At 35.1% G+C, this 22,482-nt stretch overlaps 1 protein-coding gene across 7 annotated transcripts in view; it reads left to right on the top strand.

Annotated features, from left to right (window-relative positions):
- Positions 1-568: 568 nt before the first annotated feature.
- The window catches only part of PPP2R5C (protein phosphatase 2 regulatory subunit B'gamma), a 63,067-nt gene continuing 41,153 nt past the window's right edge, over positions 569-22,482 (top strand). For 5 of the 7 annotated variants that reach the window (XR_014024643.1, XM_081314022.1, XM_081314025.1 and 2 more), the window contains exons 1-3: positions 569-814; positions 2,478-2,543; positions 10,491-10,650. Coding sequence is in view for 6 of the 7 variants with exons in the window: in XM_081314022.1 (XP_081170148.1) it covers positions 782-814; positions 2,478-2,543; positions 10,491-10,650 (259 nt within the window). In the remaining variant the exon portion in view is untranslated. Of the gene's footprint in view, positions 815-2,477; positions 2,544-10,490; positions 10,651-16,808; positions 16,963-22,482 lie in introns of those variants that run through there. The other 2 variants (XM_081314026.1, XM_081314024.1) reach the window with 1 other exon arrangement.

Genomic DNA, 22,482 nt, shown 5'->3' with positions numbered 1-22,482 from the left:
GTACTGTTTTTGGAAGATAAGATGACTCTTTTATTTTGCTCTAGGAAAGAGAGAGAAAGAAGTCTGGAAGGACAACGCAGGAACCGAGCAGAAACGAGAGGACAACAGTGAGGGCAATTAACCAGAAGTTGCAGATGCTTCATCACTGCAGGTTTTTAAGAGAAGACCGGACAAACCACCAAAAGGTCCCGTCCAGCTCTCCTCTGATTGAGAGCGGGAATCGAGCCGGCCGGCTTCCACCCGCCTCACGCTGGAACCCAACGTCAACGTCAGTCTTTAAACCACGCCTTCCAGAAGTAGCCGGGGGGGGGGGAAGAGAGAAAAGGTGTGAGTGGGAGGAGGAAAAAGAACGTTAGAGCCACGTGACGCGGTCAAGCCAATGGAGAGGCGGCCAGCTAGCCCCGCCGTGAAGCAGGCAGGCTAGAGGACTCTTGGCGGCGGCTACGCTCTCCTCCTCTTTCTGCCAGCGCTCCCGGTAGTCGGAGCAGGGGGCGGGGGAAGAGAGACGAGTTCCGCGCGGGGTCTGAAGGAGGGAGCCAGCCAGCCAGCTAGCAAGGAAGTGCGGGAGGCGGGCGGGGAGGGCGAGCCGGCTGGCTGGCTGGCCAGCCGGAGGAGTAGAAACAACTGAAGAAAAAAAAAAGGGAGAGAGAGAGGGAGGGAGGGAGGGAGGGAAAGAAGGCAGAGGCAACGGGGCCGGCAGCACTGCCACCATCACACCGTCCTTCCCGGGAGGCTGCGATTCCTCGGCCTGGCGGGCCCCCAGACATCCAATCGGTCGGCCATGCCGAATAAAAACAAGAAGGAGAAGAGTCAGGTCAGGCCCGAGAGAGGCAGCGTCGGCCGCGGAGTAGTCCCAGGCAGGAGCAGGCCCTGGGGTGGGGGTGGGCGGGATATTCTACCCAACTGATTGGGCGGAGGCAAGATTGATGGGCCTGGGGGTGGGGGGCGAAGGGAAGGTTACAGTGCTGGAGGAGGAGGAGGGGGGGTGTCCCGGCTTATTGGGAATTGGGGTTTGAAGAGATGACAACATCCTGCCCATTAGTGGAAGGTATTACTTGGGAACGAGTCTTTCCCACCTGTAGCACTTTATATGGCACTATACGTGTATGCCTGTATACACACGTATTTCTTGTGTCAACTCCACCCCCATTCCAAACTGCAAAAAGCACGAGTTTGTACTTTGTGGGAGAAGGAGAGCTTTTTGCCTTTGGAGCGCGAAGAGACTTAGTATATGGCATAAGCTCTAAACCTGACAGTCCTTTTAACCGCAAGACTCTGTTGATAACAAACGCAACACAGCTCCCCCGTTTTTTGCGAGTGTTGTTTTGGGATGGTTTCTGGATGTCCTAAGTGTTCACTGATGAAAGAGGATGGGGCTTATTTCGGAAAGTGGCTTAGACTGTGGATGCTTCTATGGGGGGGGGGGGGAAAGGAGGTTTCTTGCAACAGACTGGCAAACTGGTGTGAAGAGAGTTTATGTAGGCAATCAGTCTTGTTATAATAAACTCACTTCCAAGATTCACTTGTTATTTTTCTGTCTTTCGTTTTGACATGTGTTTATGAAAGTGTCATTGAGCAAGTGTTAAGATTTAAGGTACCGTTTTTCTACTGAAGCAATGTGCAGGGATCATATCTAGGCAATGGTGCAATCCTATGCTTGTGTACTTTGGAATAAACTCTACTGCTCAGTGAGTCTCATTAATTCAAGTATGCATACCAACAGGCTGTATATGTATTAAAGCTGTATACTTTGGTATTTTATTGTTTATTAGTGAGTAAAACAGGAAGGTTCACTTCTTGTTGATTAATCCTCTAGTGTTGAATTCTATGGTAGCATCTCCATATATGCTCAGAAATGCAAATGTTTATTACATGTATTTTATTACTTTTATTAGAGTACTTTATATACACTAGGGCCTTTTATTAGAGTACTTTACATACACTAGGGCTACAATTCTACTTGCCCTTATAAATTTCAAAAATAAATATCTAGGGAAATTTGTCTATTGACTGAGGCCCTCGGTTCTTGTTGGCACTTGCATTCTGAAATGGTTTAAACACACACATAAGAGTACAGCTCATCATTTGGCATAATTTTTAAGAATTACAAATGGAAGCTCTTTGATAGGATACTTGTGCTCATGTGACCTCTCTATATTACAAATTTAATTGGGCCTTACAGAGAGCTTAATTTTGACTGATTCTCAGAATTGTAATAAAAATGATGCCATGGATTATTTGTTAGAAATTAATTCAAGTCCTTTAATATTTCATTTAGTCTACTGCTTTTGCTTTTAAAAAGTATTAAATGTTTTCTGTCAATGAATAGTGATTTCAAAACTACTGCTTGTTTGAAAGTAAATGTAGGCCATGTATTCTGTTTGATGTAATTCACATTTTTTAAGTTTACAAAATAATGACTTTCTAAACAAAATTATACTGTGTATGCGCTTGAATTTTTTTAATCTCAATTTTAGGAACCTCCAAAAGTAGGGAAAAGTGGGAAAAGCAGCAAAGATGTACAAGATAATCTGGATATTGAGGTAATTTTTAAATGCTATCCTGGAAAAGTATGCTATGTTCTATAAGATTTGAAAGTTCCTTTTTTTTGTGGTACCATGATCTGAGTTCTCTGACTAACTTTAAACAATTTCTCACATTTCCCTAACCTAGTATATAAATTCTAGGAATGATAATATTGGCTTACTTAATTGAAATAATTATTACAATAATATACTATAAGTGTTTTGTAAGCTTAAGAAAAGTTATTGTATAAAAGCTGAGTTTATTATTGAGGATCTGGAGTCTCACCATATTTCAGTAGAACTGCTAAACTATGAATTAATTTAAGTTGCTTATAAGCTTGCAAATTGTAGTGACCAATATTTCTTAATTAAATTAGAATTCTACCAAACACATGTTTTAGTAATCTGATTGATTTAAAAACTAGTATCCTATTTTAACTAGTCAATAATTGTCTTACCTGTTTTGTGTTTCTTATGTATACTGCTCAAAAAAATAAGGGGAACACTTAAACAACACAATGTACTGTATTTAATAGTAGGATGTCTTATCTTGTGTTCCCTTTATTTTTTTGAGTAGTATAGAAACTATCCTATGATACTAGGCTTTTTCTGTTCAGTCATTCATCTCTACAATGTATAATCTTGAGAATAAAATTTAAAATTTTCAATATTATGCCTTTTATAAGCTCTCTCCTTAAATATTCAGGGCATATGTTTTTAATATTTCCCTCAGTAATATTTTTGCTCAATATAAATATAAATGTATAAGTAACTTGAGCATAGATTTTAGCTTGGAATTTTTATTTGTGCTGAAATACACAAATGTGCTTGTTAATATTAGAGTAAAGATGTTACAAAATGGACCAGGAAGATGATATTTCTATAACTAATAAAACATTTAATAGCATGTCATATTTCTTTAAGCAGGGGTCCCTTTACTAAAAGCAAACTATAATCATTCTGAAAGTTACCAAATATCAAGAAATAGTAACTCTAAAAGTTCCTTCAGTTAGCCCTAGCTGAGCAAATAACCTTTGATAAGAGATGAACTAACTACATTCTGCTTTTAACACCACTGCAAAGAGGGTTCTATCTTAATTTTCAGTAAAAACTGATAGTAATGTACTGACAAATAAGGGTTCCACTCAGCAGGGAACAACAAATGTTTGTCAGGAGAACCTAATTCTTCATACTACCAGTCACACCTTGGTTAGACTAACCCTAGTTGTACATTTTGGAAAAAAATATATAGAAGTTTTATGATAGATGCTAACGTTGATAAGATATTTTATGAGAGTTTGGAGAGTTATTTTTAAGAAATTTGCTGAATTTGAACTGGACATGCCATTATTTAATTTAGATGGTGCTCATCTCCCTGTCCCCAGTGACTCTGGGCAGCTTACAGTAGCACAACAATTATGAATTAGATATTGAAATTAAATAAGATGCTGTTACTTTATGAATCAAATCAAGTAATAATTCTCAATACTAAGATCAAAGTATATTTCCTTTAAGAAAAAAATATTATAAATGGTAGAGATGTTTTGTATCTTGGAATCAAAACAAAGGATTTAGAGCAGCTGAAAATATGCATGCTGCACCTCTTGGCACCTTAGAAAAACAGTCTTTTCCTGGTTTCACATGATAGCCGTGCAATCCCAGGAAAATCATATTTGAAGCAAGGAAGAGCCAGTACATTTTCAGGCCTCCTTCATATTAATGTGTACAAAATTTTCCTGTAAGAACATAGCTACCATGTGACTTCAGGAAAAGATACATCATTTTTAAGGAGGTGCTGACAGATATATTCATGCCTACCCCTATTCCAAAGCAGTTTTTCTGCTTCAGATTCTACACATGCCTAGTAAGAATCAACACTGTATATAAGTTTCTTCTCAGTATTTCCCTTTGTGCAGCTTTCTTGCATTAAACATTTCTCTGATTTTGATAATATTTTCCCTGTTGTTCTACAGTCATATAGAAAAGTCTTCTCTGTTGCTGGGGAGAGTAGAACTAAGGAGACAGGAGCATTCACAGAGATCTGATTGAATGTATATTTGGGTTGGCTTCCATAGCTGTTTTATGCAATTCTTAAAACCACCAAATGCTTAAGAATTGTATGTCATTTAGTATTGCAGGGCATTGTACATGCTGAATTGTGAGAAGCTGATGAAGTGCTGGTTTAACATTCTGATACAAGCATTTTAAACATGGTACATATTTTGTCTTTTATAGAAGTACATTGTACATATGTACATGGAAATACTAATGGAGAAGCTTATTGCCCAGTTTAAAATTAAAGTTCTATGAAAACAGAGAACTTGCATATTCAAATGCATTTTATCTCTGGATATATATATAGAGAGAGAGAACTTAAGAATCCTTTTCCAAGTAACAGATTTCTAGGATATACAGTGCAGTTTGACCCGTGAGTGTTGTAAAGAGTAATATAATTAATTGAACATATGCATAGATGTGCTCGGGACAATAGAACTGAACGGGGTAACAATAGGAGAGCTTCTGCTGGATCCAGCAAAGGGATTATTGCCTTGTGATTACTCAGAAGTCCTTGGGAAGCAGTGGTGTGCAAAATTCAGATATTCATTTTCCTGAGCTCAAGAAAAGGCACAACCCCTGAAGTTCTCAATAGGTATAGCAAAGATACCTGCACTGAATCCAAAACTCTTGCCTGCTTCATATCTAAATGCCAGACATTTCTAACTGCAAGCAATATTTTATAGTTGTTCAACAGAAGCTATAGTTTTTGATATGGTAGAATGTACTGTAGTATATAAGAACTGTAATTACCAGCTTTGTCATGAATTGGTTCAGCCTTTTTTTTTAAAAAAAATCGTTCTCAAAAATTCTAGGGAGGAGTCACAAGCAATTTAGAATAGGGTTGCTTTTTTAAGCTCACCAAGCTCACATAGGCTCTTGCTTTCACTGGGCAGGCCTGGAGCCCACTTACATAGGTAGAGCAGAGAACAGGGGCATATGCAGAGGGAGAGCAAAAAGGTAAAGATGATAGCTTCAGTTATCAAAATGTGGGGCTTTGCTCATTTACTCTTAGAAACAATGTGGTCTTTTTAACACTCTCCATAGATGTTCCAAAGGTGTTTTTTCATGAGGCAACTGAACTTTCTTCTTTTTCTTCTGGTAGAGAACAGTCTTGAGTGAGTTTTGATAGCAGTCACGTTTGCCTGTGCATGGCTGGTGCAGGCAAAGTAGGATCTTGATAAAATTCATTCCTGCTGTGCCTGGCCAATCCTGCAGTGGACTTGCACAGGCAAAGCAAAGAACCTGGAGAACTTTTTATATATTGCTATGTACTCCTGTCTACCCGTCTCTAAAAACCAACTTATCAGTCATAGCAGCTTTATTATTTATTAATCTATCAATCCAGGGGATTACAAATTCTTTTATCATGTACTGGTAAATTATAATGCCTGAAAATGTAAAGACATATCGTCCTTTTAAAACACCACATAAATCTTTGTGTAGCAATAGGAGTTGCGTTGTTCCATGATCCCATTTTACCTTGCCTCTGGTACTGCCACCAACACTTCACCCCCGTTTTTATTCTATATAAAAACTCTCACTTGACTCCTTGTGATTATATGGGTACAATATTTGTGTGTGTGTGTGTGTGTGTGTGTGTGTGTAATATATAGAGATAGATATCAATATAGATTAATATGAAAAGAGATTTTGATTGACAATCCCTGGGATCCTTTTTTCTAATTTCCCCATTTGTTTAGATCTCTGGGACTTCCTTGGGGTGTTCCATTCAATTACTCACCAGGGCTGACCCTGCTTAGTTTCTTCAGAATCAGCCTAAAAGTAACTAGGTCTTGTGTTATGCTGTAATTCTGCCTTGTTTAATTTTGTCTAATTTTTGTAAATGCAATCTGAAACCTTTTTGTCTGAAAATATACTAGCATATTTTTTTCCAAACTCTAGTGAAAAATGCCAGATTGTAAATAATAGTAACTTACAAGTATTTTATTTATAAGTACCTATATAAATTATCACTCTATTTCAATTTTCATATCACTTTCTAACAATACTTGTGCACTGGTGAAAGAAACTATTTCAGACATCATGCACAGTTATATAAACATTACAATGTGAGATTTCTAAAACCAAAACAAAAGTAGATTTAATAACCAAACTTGCAATTCAATTTGGGTGGCAGGGCAGGGGTTGGAACTACATATGATGGGATGTAATGCTGATAGTAAACCTAGTATCATACTCATTTTCTCAACAGTATCTAATAAAATATAAGGCATCATATCTGATTGTTTCTAATATTTAGGCAGCACTAATTAAGTAAAGTTGAATTGGGGTAAATTCACATATTACGCTATATGTTTTGTCAGATGAGATACAGGACTGTCCTGGTTTCAGGAAAATTTCTGTATGCTTCCAGTGAATATTTTAGTTATCATTTTTCATGAAATTAGGGTTGTCAGCACATTGTTTTTGCACACCCAGATATTTATAATTCCATCCAAAGAATAATATTTTTTCTTTGACCAGGTATTTTACTGTATTGATATAACTATTTTTAATTGCTTGCAAAATATGTAATAAGTTTGGTTTCAGTCTTGTCTATCTAATCATGTCCATATGTGAGGACGTTGTTGGAAGAACGTGTAGGCTTTAAATACTGGGGCTTTTTTCCACAAAATTGTAGTCTTTTGCTTTACTTTGTACACTAAAGCCAAATCTTCCTGTTATAATGGATACTGTTTTATTTTATTTAGCATGGTAGTCTGTTAAAACTAGTATATCTTTGGGGAGATTTGACAAACTGTTATAAATATGGAATGATTAACTTACTTTTTCTTTGCAACTATTATTGGTCATAAACCTGGATCTCCATATAGTACCATTTATTGCCTTGCTTTGGATTCAGATTGAGATCATTCTATCATTTAGTCCACAAGCATTGACTTCAACACTCTTGTTAATAATGATACTGCAAAGGCACCCATGTTAGCACAACTTACTATACTTTAACATGCCACAGCAGTAGCAATACGTAGCCATCCTTGGCTGATGGCAAGAATATGAAAAGGGGTCGGGTCTGATCAGAATCTGGGTTAGACACTACCAGAGCTTTCCAGAATAAGCTACAGATTTAATTAGGATATCTGAAAAGTATAAGGATATCTGAAATAAGGGAATGGTAAAAAAAACAACTTCTATATTGTTACAAAAAATGCTGTTACTGGAATTCAAGCTTGATTTGAAGGGAGACTTTACTGTTTATTCTAAAAACAGCATGGCTAGCTATATTTTCTTGTATCATGTTACTATTGTTTTAATAATGTTCACTGTCCAGTGTACAGTAGATGTTTTCCCAAGATTCTTCTTTTCCTTCTTTTGGGTGTGCCAGTTTTATATTAGCTACCATGAAGTATATTTGAAAAAATATACATGTGTTAAATCATGGTAGATTTGTGAGCATTAAGTGCTTCTGTATGTGTGTCATGACTGTATGTGAGATAGAGAAAGCAAGTAGGTCTTGTATATGTTGTTTTGGAAGCCTTTGTGATATAGGAGGCTATATTACAAGGCAAAGGTAAAAGTCTGCTGCTTTTTTGGCTTTTTGAGTGTTTGATGGTAGATTTATAGGAGTAATGAATGATGATTCAGACCAATCTTGTATAATGAAAACAATCAAGAATGTAGAATCTTGACTATGATGAGTTCAAATTCATTATTGTCATATTTGCTTTGGTATATTTACATTTTTGTATCCATAGTTGTGAGTTTAGTTCCACAGTTATGGAAATTAATATTTTAAAGAATTAGACTGTGAATGATCAGTATCTGTAGTTTGTTTCTTATTCCTTTCTTGAGCATGTATAAAAAAATCAGCATTGAAATAGTAATATTATTTCAGTATTTTGTTCTGTAGTTTGCAAAAATATTGCAAATAATATTAGAAAAAATCCCATTTCAGAGTATAAAAATCATTTTATACTACAATTATAAGCAGTTGTCTATGTAGGTAATTATATATGCCAAAATTTAATATATTGTAAATCTAGTTTCCTCTATTGGAGATGGTTCAGTTTTTATGACCAGAGGGCTAAGTTTATTGTGACAATAAAGTCATAGATTTGAAATAAGTACACTAATGCAGGGATCCCAATCCTCTTTGAATCACTTGTGCTTTTGAGAATGTGCTCTGGGCAGTCTCCCAGAAAGTTCACCATGGAAGACATGGCCAGTCACAAAATGGTTTGATGTGATTTAAAGAAAATGTAAAAACAAAAAATTAAATCACAAGGCAGAGATGAAATCTGAATTATAAAACAGAGACTTACGGTTTGGGATCTGCGTAATGTTATAGCCAAATGCATTTTGTTCAAGGCTTAAAGGTAACATTGGGAATAAAGATGATTCTAGAGCTGTTAACAGCAAGAGAGGGGCCTATCAGCACTAATTTCAGCACTTCTGACTTATTAATGAGAAAATAATATCTATAGGAAGAAAAATTGTGCAATTTAAATAGCACATTGAAAAAGGCTTCTCTGAAAGTTAACATTTTAAAAATACATTTTTCAAAGGAACCCATGAAGGCAAGAGCCTTCACTTTGTAAGGGGTAGGGAAAGAATGCCCTGTGTTTTCATCTAATTTTCTCCTTTGGTAGTAGACCATGAATCACATCTTGTGATATTTTACAACATCTGTAAGGTTGTCCCAGGGAAGTATCACAAAGTAGCGGCAATGATTTTTGCTAGTATAGTTCAACTCTTGACTGTTATACTAATTTACATGTTTTCATTCAAAAGAGAAAGGTACAGTACATGGATAACAGTAACTATTCCCATATTAGAAATAAAGGCTTGAACATGACTATTATCATGAATTTCAAGATAGTCAAAATTATTCTCTCTGGAAATGGGAACATATGGTGCTATTGACTTAATGCTATAAGATCTGTAGCTCAGGGTTAAACTCTGGGGTCCTTGATGCTCGAAATTTGGTGGCTTTCTTGCAGATGTTTCGTTACCAACTAGGTAACAATGCTACTGATGATGTTACCTAGTTTGTTAATGAAACATCTGCAAGAAAACCATCAAGCTCAGAACACCAAGGTCCCCACAGCTATAAGATTTATTTATAAACAAAAACTTTGGGAAAGTGGAATCTTGTGGAATCTTGCATGAGCAGCAAACCAAGTTTTCGTAGATTCTGTGCAACAATAATTTTTGCCTTCCTCTAAAGTTGTAAATTTTTTCAAACTCATTGAACCAGATACTATAGATATTAAACACTTCCAGCAACTTTAGTAACTTTCTTGTCTATTTTTAAAAATTTGAATAAAAGAGAAAAAGAAATCAAAATATATTAAAACCAGCTTGTAGACATTTAATCTCCAGACTTGTGTGATGGTTTATTTTGTAATCCTGAATTGCAAATAGAGAAAGCCTAAAGAAAACCAAGCATAGGAACATTATAAGAAATACTTTTCTAAAGAAAAATGAACAATGGACATCACTATCTTTCTCAAGAACCTTTATCTTAAGGATTTTGATGATAATATGGCATTTGTTCATTTGTATCAGACATATCAAACTCACGACGTCACGTGGCGTCGCACTACATATCGGAGCTTTTTCCCATTGCCAGCAATGGGGTGGGCACGGTTTCCTTGTGACACGTCCGACCCACAGACCTGCACTTTGACACCCCTGATTTATATCTTTGCTTCCTATCACTATGTATTTTAAAGCTTCCTGACTTTGCTTCCTATCACTTTCTTAGGCACAAAGCCAGCTGGGTGATCTTAGGCCAGTCACTCTCTCACCCCTAGGAAGATGACATGGCAAACCACTTCTGAAAAAGCATTGTTAACAACATTAAGCTTGCATCAATAAAATCTGTTGCTGCCTAATTAACATCCTTTTTAAGAAGTCTCATGATGTTTTGCTTTTTAAAAACAGATTTCAAGCAAAAAAGCGAATACTGTATCATCTGCAACACAGTTATCTAAAAACAAAGTAACCTCTACACAAGCTGCAGCAAAGAAAGAAAAACGGCAGAGTTCCTCAAAATTTAGTATTGCGAGTAATAGAGAACTCCAAAAACTGCCAGCTTTAAAAGGTATTTGCATTTTTTTTCACATATATCATCATAAACACAGGTGGGAATCCCAACAGCGGGATCAAGAAGTTAGTCAAGCCTGTGAGATACTAATTTATTGTGGATTATTTTTTCCGCAGTTGTCTTTTTTTTCCTTTTTTGTTTCTTATTTGTGTTATGTTTGTATGTCTTTTTTATTACTTCACTAATGTTTTTGTTCAACACCCAGCCTCACTTTGGCATAAGGGCCAGACATAAAAATTGAAATAAGTAAATGTTGGTTGTAGAAAAATTGGCAATATAATGTATTGTTGTGGATTCCTTTAAGCTCTTATAGCAGAGCTTCTGACATTTTTCCTTCAAAAATCAGATCACAGAGCATTTCTTGAGTTTCCATAAGTTTCAAGAGTGATTAGCCGGGTGGTTCATATGCTGCTGCTAAAGAAATGGCAAGATTATTGCTTTAGGACAGGAGCAGCAGAGTATGGTCCAAAATTCATATGATAACATTATGCTGTGATAATGACTGAACTTTGGTGCTGTTTCTTGATACGGTAAACTTCAGTGTGCTGTCTAATGGGTATTTATTTATAAAATATATTTGCCCTTAAGTCATATTTGCTCAGTAAAAATAATCATGGTTTCTGGGCATGATTGTTGATTTTCTTTTATAAAAAACAAGCTTTGATCAGAAGATAAAAAATGGGGGAAGGAAGCAAACCATGGAGAACACACAACTTCATAGGAACAGTGAGGTAATCACAATGCATCACTATTCTATAGTATGTTTTCTCTGTATAGGTTTAATACTTTCAAATTTTGTGCTTGTTCAGTTAAAATAAAAAAAGAATAGGTTTGATTTCTCTCCTGAGGCTATAATTAATATTATCTTGTGGGATGCTATTGGTCTGTTGAACCTAAAAACAGTTTTCATTTCTTCATGTTTCAGTAATACTTGACAAGTAATACATATGGCTTAGCTGAAAGAAATAGAGAACAGTGAATAACAAAGAAAATGGAAAATATCTTTATAAATATTTGTTTGTTTTGCAAAAATCTTGGATCTGGATTACCATTAACCTGATTCTGTTTTTGGAAAATGGGTGCAGAGAATGTAATTTGCCCAAAGTTTTGCCGTCTTGGCAAAATAATATCTTAAATCCTCTCCATTGGATTGTATGTATTAGGATCATTATAGAATTTATTACATGATAAATGTAGATGTCCTACCTTTATTTCAAAACCTGATGTTACAGTCATCTAACTTTTCTGCAGTCCAGTTGTAAAAACAAAATATTCATATTTAAATGAAATGAACTGGAGCAACTTTCTTCTAGTTGCTAGTATTTTAGACAATCCAAAAATGTACTGTGCATTTTTTTATACAATCTGATGAATTGCTACTACTTACCGGTAATACCAATTTCACATGTTAAATAATGGAATATTTCCTACATTATAAATCCTTATTAAATCAGTTTTAATGTTTAATTATTAGAGAGTCCAATTTAGGACTGATTTTGCCTTAAAAATAAAAGTAATCACCTAGCTCTAAAATGTATCTTACATACCCTTCAAAGTCCAGCTCACTTTTTTTTCAATTCAGGACTTGAGAAATGGATGCACCTTTCATAAGGTCAATTTTAAGGTAGGCAGCAATTAAATTGTGCCTCATGAACATGAGAACGTATGTTCATTTTGCCCCTTTATTTTAGCCTATTAAAGTATAGGTGAACAACAGTGTTGAGCTAAATTATATGGTGTGCTTTGATTAGAATAGTGGCATGTGACATGCAAATGACTGAGAGCCTCTTTAATTCCTTTTTGCTAGAAAGCCCACATTGCATGTGCATCAAACTCTTTTTAATCTGGATGAAAAAAATAATTGGGAAGTGGTGAAGACAAAACGGATGTGCACTTTCTAAAAGGAGCATTTTGATAAAATGTTCAGTGTACATACTGAGATGCTGAGTTTCTCTTATTTCTCTATCCCTTCATAGTGTTTTGTTATTGCTCAGTTAAATGCTGTTATCTGGAAGGATATACAAAACTGTTACCACATTCCAAAAAACTTCTAATTTGACAATTAACTTTCTAAAAAAAGTATATAAGGTGTATATTTTTGGTTCTGTGTGGTTTTTGAGATTACTAATATCATGACAATACTAACTTTGTTTGGTTATGTTTTTAAACAGTGAACTGTTTATAAGAGTCAATGGTATTTTATTTCACTTCAGAACTTGGATAAACAATGAAATTTAATTTGCAATGTAGCATACTTAGGAAGATAACTTATATTTAATATGAATGGTTTATTAGAAAATAAACTGAAATACGAGGGATATTTTAAGTTACTGTCCATTTCCAAGAAGCCTAAGCATAATTTAATTTTTGACCACTGAAAGGCAGATAATGGCTGGATTTTTATATCATGCTAAGCTGTAATAGTACTATGGCTTATCATAATGTGGCTTCACATGTGTGCCCCAGATTGCTATAGTTTATTCAATAAACTGATTCAAAAATCTGGTTTAACACCAATTCTAGCTAATATTAAATTTAAGTTACAGTATTTATTTTCATTATTCAAATTGTATGAAGTTCCTGATTGTACATTGTACATGCTACAAATCGGAATAGACAGATGTAGTTCTGCAAACATAGCTATCCCTTGCTAATTCTCCATAAGTCTGTAGTTGTCCATGAACAGATTGAAACATAAGGGAGGTGGAAATTGTTGAAGTATGGATTATCAACTGAAAGAGAATTACATAGAATATTTAATATTTAGAAATAACACTAAATAGTTTTTAAAGGATTCCCAAGTGGAAAGTGGAACAACACAGTGGAAATACAGCATATTGGAGGGAGAGTACAGAAATCTAAGCTTTATTTAAATAATTCAAATTTACTCTGTGTCTAAATGGGGAACAGGGAAGGACCGAATAAACTCTCCCAACAAAGAATTCCACAGCCTGAATGAAGAGGCTCTCTGCTGTGTAGTTATATACAGGTAGTCCTCAACTTACAGTCATTCATTTAATGACTGTTACAAGTTACAATGGCACTAAAAAAACTGACTTATGACTGTTTTTCACATTTAGAACCATTGCGGCATCCCCATGGTCATGTGATCAAAATTCATGTGCTTATCAACTTATTCATACTTAGGACAGTTGCAGTGTCCCAAGGTCAGGTGATCACCTTTTTGCGACCTTCCATCTCTTCAAAGGACTAACACTCTTAAGACTTAATTTTTATGCTTTTATTTAATGCAGTTTTACACATTTTAGCCCCATTGTGTTTATAAACTTACTTGCTTCAAGAAGATAATGTAATATAAACCAGGTCACAGTCATAGATAGGAGAGCCTTTCACAACTTCACATTGTGTGCCCTTTGGACTCTTTTTAGGATCATGAGGTCCTGTGTGTAATCATTCATGCCCTGGTCATCTCTTGGTTGGATTACTGCAACACACTGTACACGGGGCTATCCTTGAAGAGTATTTGGAAGCTATGACTCATACAGAACACACTGGCATGGATAATTCTGGAGGCCCCTAAAGTGACATATGTAACCCCTGTTACTCAAGCTGCACTAGTTGCCAGGTGGCCTGTCCCACTGATACCAGCAGAATAAGCTTTCCATGAATCTCATCTGTCAAGGAATTTCGGCTGGTGGAAAACTTTGCTCTTCCAGCTGCCCTGGGTCCCAACTGGGGGTGCTCTATGGTGGGGATAGCTGACAGGGTAGAGAGAAGATCTCGCCCCCATGCTGCCCATCCTCTTGATTTCTAGTTTCTATTTAATTCTTGTTAATTTTAATCGTTTTTATATTATCTTTTTATCATTTTGAAAGCCTCCCAGTGTCATGGGCAGCATATAAATTTAATAAAATAAATGAGGCATGTGCATGCTTACCTATATGATGAAATTGCACTCTAAACAGTAAAATACTAAGGAAAGTACCCCACTACATTAAATTAATTGCTAAAAATAATACTTATGATGAAATATAGCTAATTCTTGAAACAGTGATTCTTATAAAGTTATTTCTATGAAGTTAAAGGAATATTTTAAGCATAATATTTTTCACCATTTAGATTATCTCCCCCCCCCCCATATCTTCTTAAAATTCCCATCAAGCCCTCATCATAGCTAGATCTCTTAGAGGTATGGTACCTGTCTACATACATACAAGTAGTCCCTAACATGTTCAATAGGCTCTTTGACCTTAGTTATAATTTTTAAGCCTTGTTGCCTGAAATAAGACCCTAATCAGTTGCATACTAAAGGCTTTCTTTTGCCTCCTAAGCATCCAATGTGCCAGTTCCATGCTAGTGGATTCCTTTTGATGTATATGCTTACTTTCTTGTAATCTTTTCCCTTATTCCCCCCCCCCCTTCTTTGCTAATTATCTCCTTCTTTGCTAATTATCCCAGTGCCAGGGTGAGCATGGCAAATTGGGGGGGGGGGAGGGAGAGAGATTTCCTCTTTTACCTACCTCCTTGTAAGTTGAGTTCTGGAAACCTTTCCTGCTATTTGGGCTCATCTAGCTGTTTGGGGCTATATCCTTCTGATGCTGTAAGTATATTCAGGAATGATTTGTCAAGATTTACTAACTTCTGGCATCTTCCTTAATGTTCTCTGGTATCCTGCAAATTTTAAATTGTCAATGCACAAATTAATGGCAACATATGTTTAAAGTGCTGTTACTTTTGCTTGCTTATTTACCCATACCAAGGGAAAAAGAAAAAAACTCAAGTTTCCTTCATCTGAAGGAAGTAGCAAAAAGGAAAGGAAAGGTGAAGTAAAATTATAAACAGTTGCAGTCATGTGATTTTCACTTAGCAACCACTTTGTTGAACAATCAAGATGCCAGAACTATTTGTGTTGCTAAAGGAGGACTACACTATAAAATCTGATTTGCACCTTTTGAAAATGATTAAAAAACTGTTTCAGAACTCAAGTAAATGCAGTACTTCTCTACTATTTATAGATAGTAGAGCGAGCGGTGGGCGCTTGCACTCGTGCGAGCTTGTGCCAGCCCAGTTTTGAACAGTAGTGGGTTGCAGCCTGGGGGTTGGGGAGCCCTGGTTTACAAAATATCATAATATATAAAATACAAAGATGATACAATGAGGCAAAAATGTTGTATAAAACCATGTGCTACCAAACTTGTAATCTATAGGTAAGATAGATAAACACTGAGCGGAGGTTTCCAGTAATTACCTATACCAATCTTATTTTCTCAGTCATATGCATACTATCTTATCCATTTGTCCATATTCATGAAAAGAGAACCCATTTGTACATAAATTATTTTCTTTCTCCCTCTGTCTTTAAATTCTATCCCCTGAGATTTGCATTAGTGAAGAAGAAAAATTTTCAAATTCAACTAATAAATTGAGTCTTGGCTTCTTTTAAATGCTTGATTGCACTAGTCAACTCTAAAAATAATTGGTCTGTAATAGATAAACTGAAGACCAACAGCAGAAGGGCAAATGTGATAAAGAAACAGAATATTTTTTCTCCATGTGAAGAAATAATCAGATATAGGTTCTGCAAGCAAACTTTGTGTGCTCTCCATGCCATAATTTTTTTTTAAACATATGAATAAATTCAGTGTAACTCTGGCTTTGAAACTTTTCAAAGAAATTTACATATGCATAATACGTGTATTCTGGGGATAGGAGAAGAATTACATTTTTTTCTGTACAATGTTATGGAAAATTTTGTAAAGCCCTAAAGGTATAGGCATAATATTTGTATATTTGATGTAAGTTCATTAGAGAGAGGAAAGAGAAATGTTTAATATTTATATCAATGCAATTAAAGTAGAAATACATATTAATCTTCTGAATGTATGAAAATTCTTTTTCATTCCTAATGTACTTAAATATATTTATGCTGCTATACTCTGCCCTTTTTTGCTAGTATTTTCAAAGAGTGATTTAGATTTTCATTTACTAGTGATGAACAGAAGTATGAGCAAGCTGACAATATACACGCTGAATGCACAGTGACAGTCACACAGAGAGCTCTTTTCATTTGCGGCTTTCTAGAGTCATTTTAAGTTGATGTAGATAGCCAATCAGCTTCCTCATCTCTGCTGACATCACTAACTAGCCAGTTCCCTCCAGCTGCAGAGAGCTTCAGTTTCTTTTTTTTTTTTAAACTAAAATGGAGGCTGGTTTCTTGCCTTAAGGAGTACACGGCTTTCTCTGCTGAAGCCTAAATGTTGACATGTAATAAAGCTGGCAACAGAATGGTGGTAGAAGCAGCCAATTCAAATGGGCCGTTCCAGCCTGTGGCCCTTTTACATATTCGAGGTGAGTTATTTGTGATTGAATGAATTGTAACCTTCTGTCTCTAGCTATTGTGATTCTCTGGTAAGGAAAGCAGGAAGTCTTTTGTAGAAGAATCCATTTTTGTTTTGATGCAGATTTATTAAAGTTGCAAAATTATACATCAGGGTTATAGTTTATTTTTAAATGATTGAACAATTGGGCGGGCTGCTTGCAATGTTAAACAGGTTTTACTGCTTTCGACCCTGCTGCTCCCCTCCCCTCTTTCAAGCTATGCTGATGTCAAAGGATGTGAAGTCACTATCCCAAAAAGCTGTTTGTGAGGGGTGGATGAAAGAGAGACAGGACATTACAGATTTTCCAGAAAATTGCAGTTCTTTAGGACATAAATAAATTATAACAACTTAATAAAAATGATTTTTGTGCGAACAATGACACTTTCTTTTTAACCGGCAATAGAGTTTGTCAAAGTACTGGAAGACACTTTCCATTACATTATCAAAGATGTGTAAAATGCCTCCCCCCCAAAAAAAAATCTGTTATTTGTGTAATTTGTCATTGATGGTGATTGTGCATTCCTGTCTTTTATGCTGATTAGTAAAGGATGAGGAAACGTGTTGCTGTTTTGAAATCTTGGAGAGCTACAGAATGCTGCATGTGGCAGAGAGTTATTAGATTTTCTTGGAATTATTTCCCTTTTATTCTATTTAAAATACTTAGGAGATTGGTGGTAGCTTATGAAGAATTGAGACATTGTAATAGTAGTTCTCTGTTATAAACATACACATATACAGCATTATAGATTTTACTTTGAATCAATTAGAAAAATATTGTAATTATAGACTGTTACATTTTTGTTTCTTATATTTTTGATGTATTCTGAAAAGAAGCTTTTGAAATGCTGGATGCAATGCTTATACTATGGCGTTTTCAAGAAGTAAATTTACAATTTGAGTTCTGTATGTATTTTGATCCTGCCTTCAATTTGTATTCCTATAATATGGAATGCAAAAGACAGTAATATTCTGATCTTCAGATTTTAGTTTTCATAATTCATTTCCATGGAAAAATGTGTTTATATGTGATACTGCGGAAGGAAATTATAGTTATTTTATGGTTACTTATTATTAACCAAATTTTAATGTGGAAGTAGATATTTTTGAAAAACTTTAATGTAGGATTTTATTTCAAAATCTGCTACACAGTATAAAACACCTTTCTAGAAGATAGTGTATATTTATGTCCCTTACCTAATAGGTTTCAACTACTTAATTTGAATTTTTTCATAAACCTATTAATTCTGTCCATCAAAATATGTACTATATTGTAATATGGCTCTACAATTATAGTTAGCTTACTAAATAATTTTCAACATGTACAATAATTGCTGCTGCACAAGTAGACCCACCCACTTCTACTTGCAGTACAGAGGTATGACCTCAGATTCTACTCTAGTGAGTTTGGGGAGATGAGACAGCTACATAACAGTCAGAGGGAGCATGGACACTGCTTATAGGTAGCACTTGGCAGCAAGTGGATACAATTGGATTTCATCCACAGGCTGAAGTTAGCTGAACTACCCAAAATGCTGATGTTATGAAATTAAAAAGTTGATCAAATTGTTGCTCAGGAAAAAGGCTTCATTTTTATTACTCAAGAATATGCAACTGCAGAAAAATTACTTCATTACAACAAATGAGCTAGAAATATAGGTATTAAAAATATGGTTTGTTGACTCAAAAATTCTTCGTTTGCCGTTTCTATTGGGTATATTTTATCATGTAGTATGTAAATAGAATAGAACAGAACTGAACTGAACTGAACTGAACAGAACTGGAAGGGAACTTGGAGGTCTTCTAGTCTAGCTCCCTGCTAGAGCAGGAGGACCTATACCATCTCAGACAAGTGACTGTCTAGCCTCTTCTTAAAATCTCCAGTGATGGAGCACCCATGATTTCTGGAGGCAACATAGAAAAGATCTTGTTACAAGCTTGTAACTTGTCACTAACAATTTTGTTCTGTGGTAACAGAATGGTTAACAGATAAAATAGCAACAGATAAAAACATACTAAAAATAAGGAATTTTGTAGAATTTTTTGGATTGCTTGAAATGGGTGCATCGCAATGGTAGTTTTAGGATTGGTAAATTAAGAAACAAACCCTGTGTCTGCTCTGGATATATTATAGATAGATCCAATCCTCATGTAGATTTTCAGTGTGTGTACGTGCTAGAGGGAGAAAAGAAGATCTTTGAAAATGCTGTTCTTTTAGGAGATAAACATCACTGGTACATATTGTATGATTTCTCTGATGTTGTTTCTGCCATATTATGATAATAAAAGTAATGTCTACTGTTAATTAAGATTAATGAGATTTAATATATTACAAGGACACTTGGGTTACAGTTATGTAGATGGGCATAGTTTAGAGAACTATCAAGCCACTATAAATATTGCTTGTAAGAAGGAGGAAATGCTCCTAAACTTCCCACTTTGGAAAAAAGGTCACGTAGGAAGAAATGTTTATTTACTCTGGGGAAAAAAGTACTTATTATTAGACTGGCATTTAAAGTAGACCCTTGGCAATCCTAGCTACTGAGAATCAAGCTGCTTTCATATTCAATATAGTTTTTTTTAATTCTTCCTCATCAAATGTTTCCTTTTTTTGCAGAAAAGCTTTTTCATGATTGATTTCAAATTCACTAATATTATCTTTTTATTTTATATAAAATGCAGTACATTCAGACTCCATACACAAATGAGTCATAAGTATTCCTGTGCTTAATGTTACTGAATTCTGATTTCTGTCAAGCTGTGGCTGTCCTATGTTTCTCTCCATTCCAAAGTAACACACTTTTAAGAAAAAAATACATTTTCAAAAATGGAATTATATAAAATAAATACAAAACTAAGCATCTGAAATCCATAGTTGGCAATAGCTTATAGTAGGAAAAAATACAGATGTCACAAAAAAGGGTACACATTATCAAGTTTATTAAAATACCTCATGAAATACAAGTGTTGGTAGCCTTATCTCTGTGTAGAGAAAGACTCGAAGTAAAATGTGTGCACGGACACACACAGTCACATTCAGCAATTGAAATGTAAACACATAGTTCAAATGAGTCTTTAACAAGATTGATGAAGATTATGTGTAAGAGGTAGAGTGGGAAAAATGTCTTAGTTGCTTACATAGCATTGATATCAGTTAAACAGCTGCTTATTTATCAGTTTGTGGTAACTTCAGCTGTAGAATAGTCTGTATCATTCAGCTTGCTGACCTGCATTGAAAAGGAATTTAATAAGCAGTGTGTATCATATAATATTAATTGGAGAGTAAAGATAGAATTGCATCCTTACAGTGATGGCAATTTAAAAATGAAAAGCTGTATGCTACATAAAAAGCATTCATGTGACATTGGGAAATAAGGGATTTAAATATTAAAAAGATAAACATGAATGCTTCTAAAATTGTTATAGGGTATTAAAATGTGTTTACTGTAATTACAATTTAGTGTTCTTATAAGAAATATTGCTCAGTACAAGAATTCTTAATAGATTAAATTTTTACTTTAAATATCAGGTGTTAAGTTCTATACATGTTTAATAAAACAATTTATCATACCATTTTGAAATGTCTGTTATAAAATGGGAAATAAATCAGCTTTAGGTGGTCAGTTTTAGGTATTAGGTATGCTAATTTGATATGTTCAAGTAAGGAATGAGAAGTGCAAGAGTGAAATTTGCTAACAAAACTTATTTACATAGGATGGTACAGTCAGAAAGTAATTGCAAACAGTTTACACTGCAGTTAAAGGTATTCCATTAATTTTGAATAAATTGTGAGTGTGTGGTACATGGGTTTGGATGTGTACATGGGTTAATTAGCATGTGAAAATAAGAGGTATATGCATTTGATCCTATTCATGTTCGGCCAGACAATTATTAGCATGTAGGATGTTTTAAAATGTTTGGATGCTTCTACATGTCTTCACTGTGTGTCTGTGTCTGTGTCTGTGTCTGTGTCTGTGTGTGTATAGAATAACTGATAGTTTAGCTTGCAGTGTTAAATAAATTCATTGCTTAATTTTCTCCTTAATATCTGTGAAATGATATATTGGTTTTGTTTATTTGAGTATTGTTTTCAAGGTTATTGTTGAACCAGAAGTAACTGTTGCTATTACTAATATGAATTTGTGTCACATTTTAGAATATTAAAGGACTTCATATACAAGGGCAATTTGGAAATAAACCTCCGTTTGGTTATTAATGACAGACACTCACAGATATAAAACTTTTATTATACACAAACTACAACATTACATTACTTTTTGACATAATCGCCATTCAAATTAAGGCACTTGTCATAATGTCTTACAAACTTTGAAATTCCTTAGTAGTAGTCACTCGGTGCCAAATCTGGGCTATAGGGGTGGTGGTGGTGATCAAAAACATCCCAATGGAACTGCTTCAAAAGTTCTTGGGTGTGTCTAGTGGTGTGTGGACAACATTATCGTGAACTAATACCACACCGAAAGTCAGCATGCCCCGACGCTTGTTATGGATGGCTCATCTGAGTTTTCATAACGTTTCACAGTAGGCTTCTGAATTGATGGTCGAACCATGTTCCATGAATTTCACTAGCAGTACTCCTTTGGCATCTTCACATTTGGCAGGATTTTCTATGGCACCACTTCCAGTGTGATATTGATTCATCATAATGCTTGTCCGCACACTGCTAGATGACCCAAGAAGCAGTTGTGTTTGGATGTTTTCGATCACCCCCCTCCCATAGCCCAGATTTGGCACTGCCTCAATTTGAATGGCAATTGTCAAAAAGTAATGTAAAGTTGTAGTTTTCTAATGTGTGTAATAAAAGTTCTGTATCTGTGAGTGTCTGTCATTGATAACCAAATGGAGGTTTATTTCTAAATTGCCCTTGTTCATTATTTTGTACTCTTAAACTGTATTTTATGTATAGTTATACAACTGACCTCTTGATAGAATTGGGAAGAACACCACAGGATTGGCGTTTTCATTGTGGTAATCCTACAATACCTGCAAACTTTATTCAATTTTATCTTTTAATTGAACATTGTTCATGATAACCAAGAAAGAATAGAGACAGATATCATTCTATAATTGATCATTAGGCCAATTCTTTTGAAGATTCCATAGTTTGGATACATAAACAGTTTTGATTTAAGAATTGATGTGATTAGAAAGCACATGGGACGCTTCCACTTGAATTTCAGGAGCATTTTATAACCACTTCATATCTATAAGTAATACTATTTGTTTGTTTATACACTGCTTCCCAGCAACTATGGGTAATTCACTGAATAATAATAGAATGATGAAAATAAAGAACAAAAAATAACACAAACTGAACAACAACCACAGCAAACCCACATGATTGTGTGGGAGCTTCAGTTGTTGCTATTTGGGTCTCAGAGGGAACCTCCTTCCAGTGTGCAGACACAATGACATAGAAGGTACACTTCCAGGATCTTCGTAGATATCATTGTTTAACTGAAGGAGGGCA

This window comes from Vipera berus (assembly GCF_964194415.1).
Source record: "Vipera berus genome assembly, chromosome: 1".
In the NCBI taxonomy this organism is placed as follows: domain Eukaryota; kingdom Metazoa; phylum Chordata; class Lepidosauria; order Squamata; family Viperidae; genus Vipera; species Vipera berus.
The sequence above is the reverse complement of the archived record's forward strand: the minus strand, read 5'-3'. Positions and strand labels throughout refer to the sequence as shown.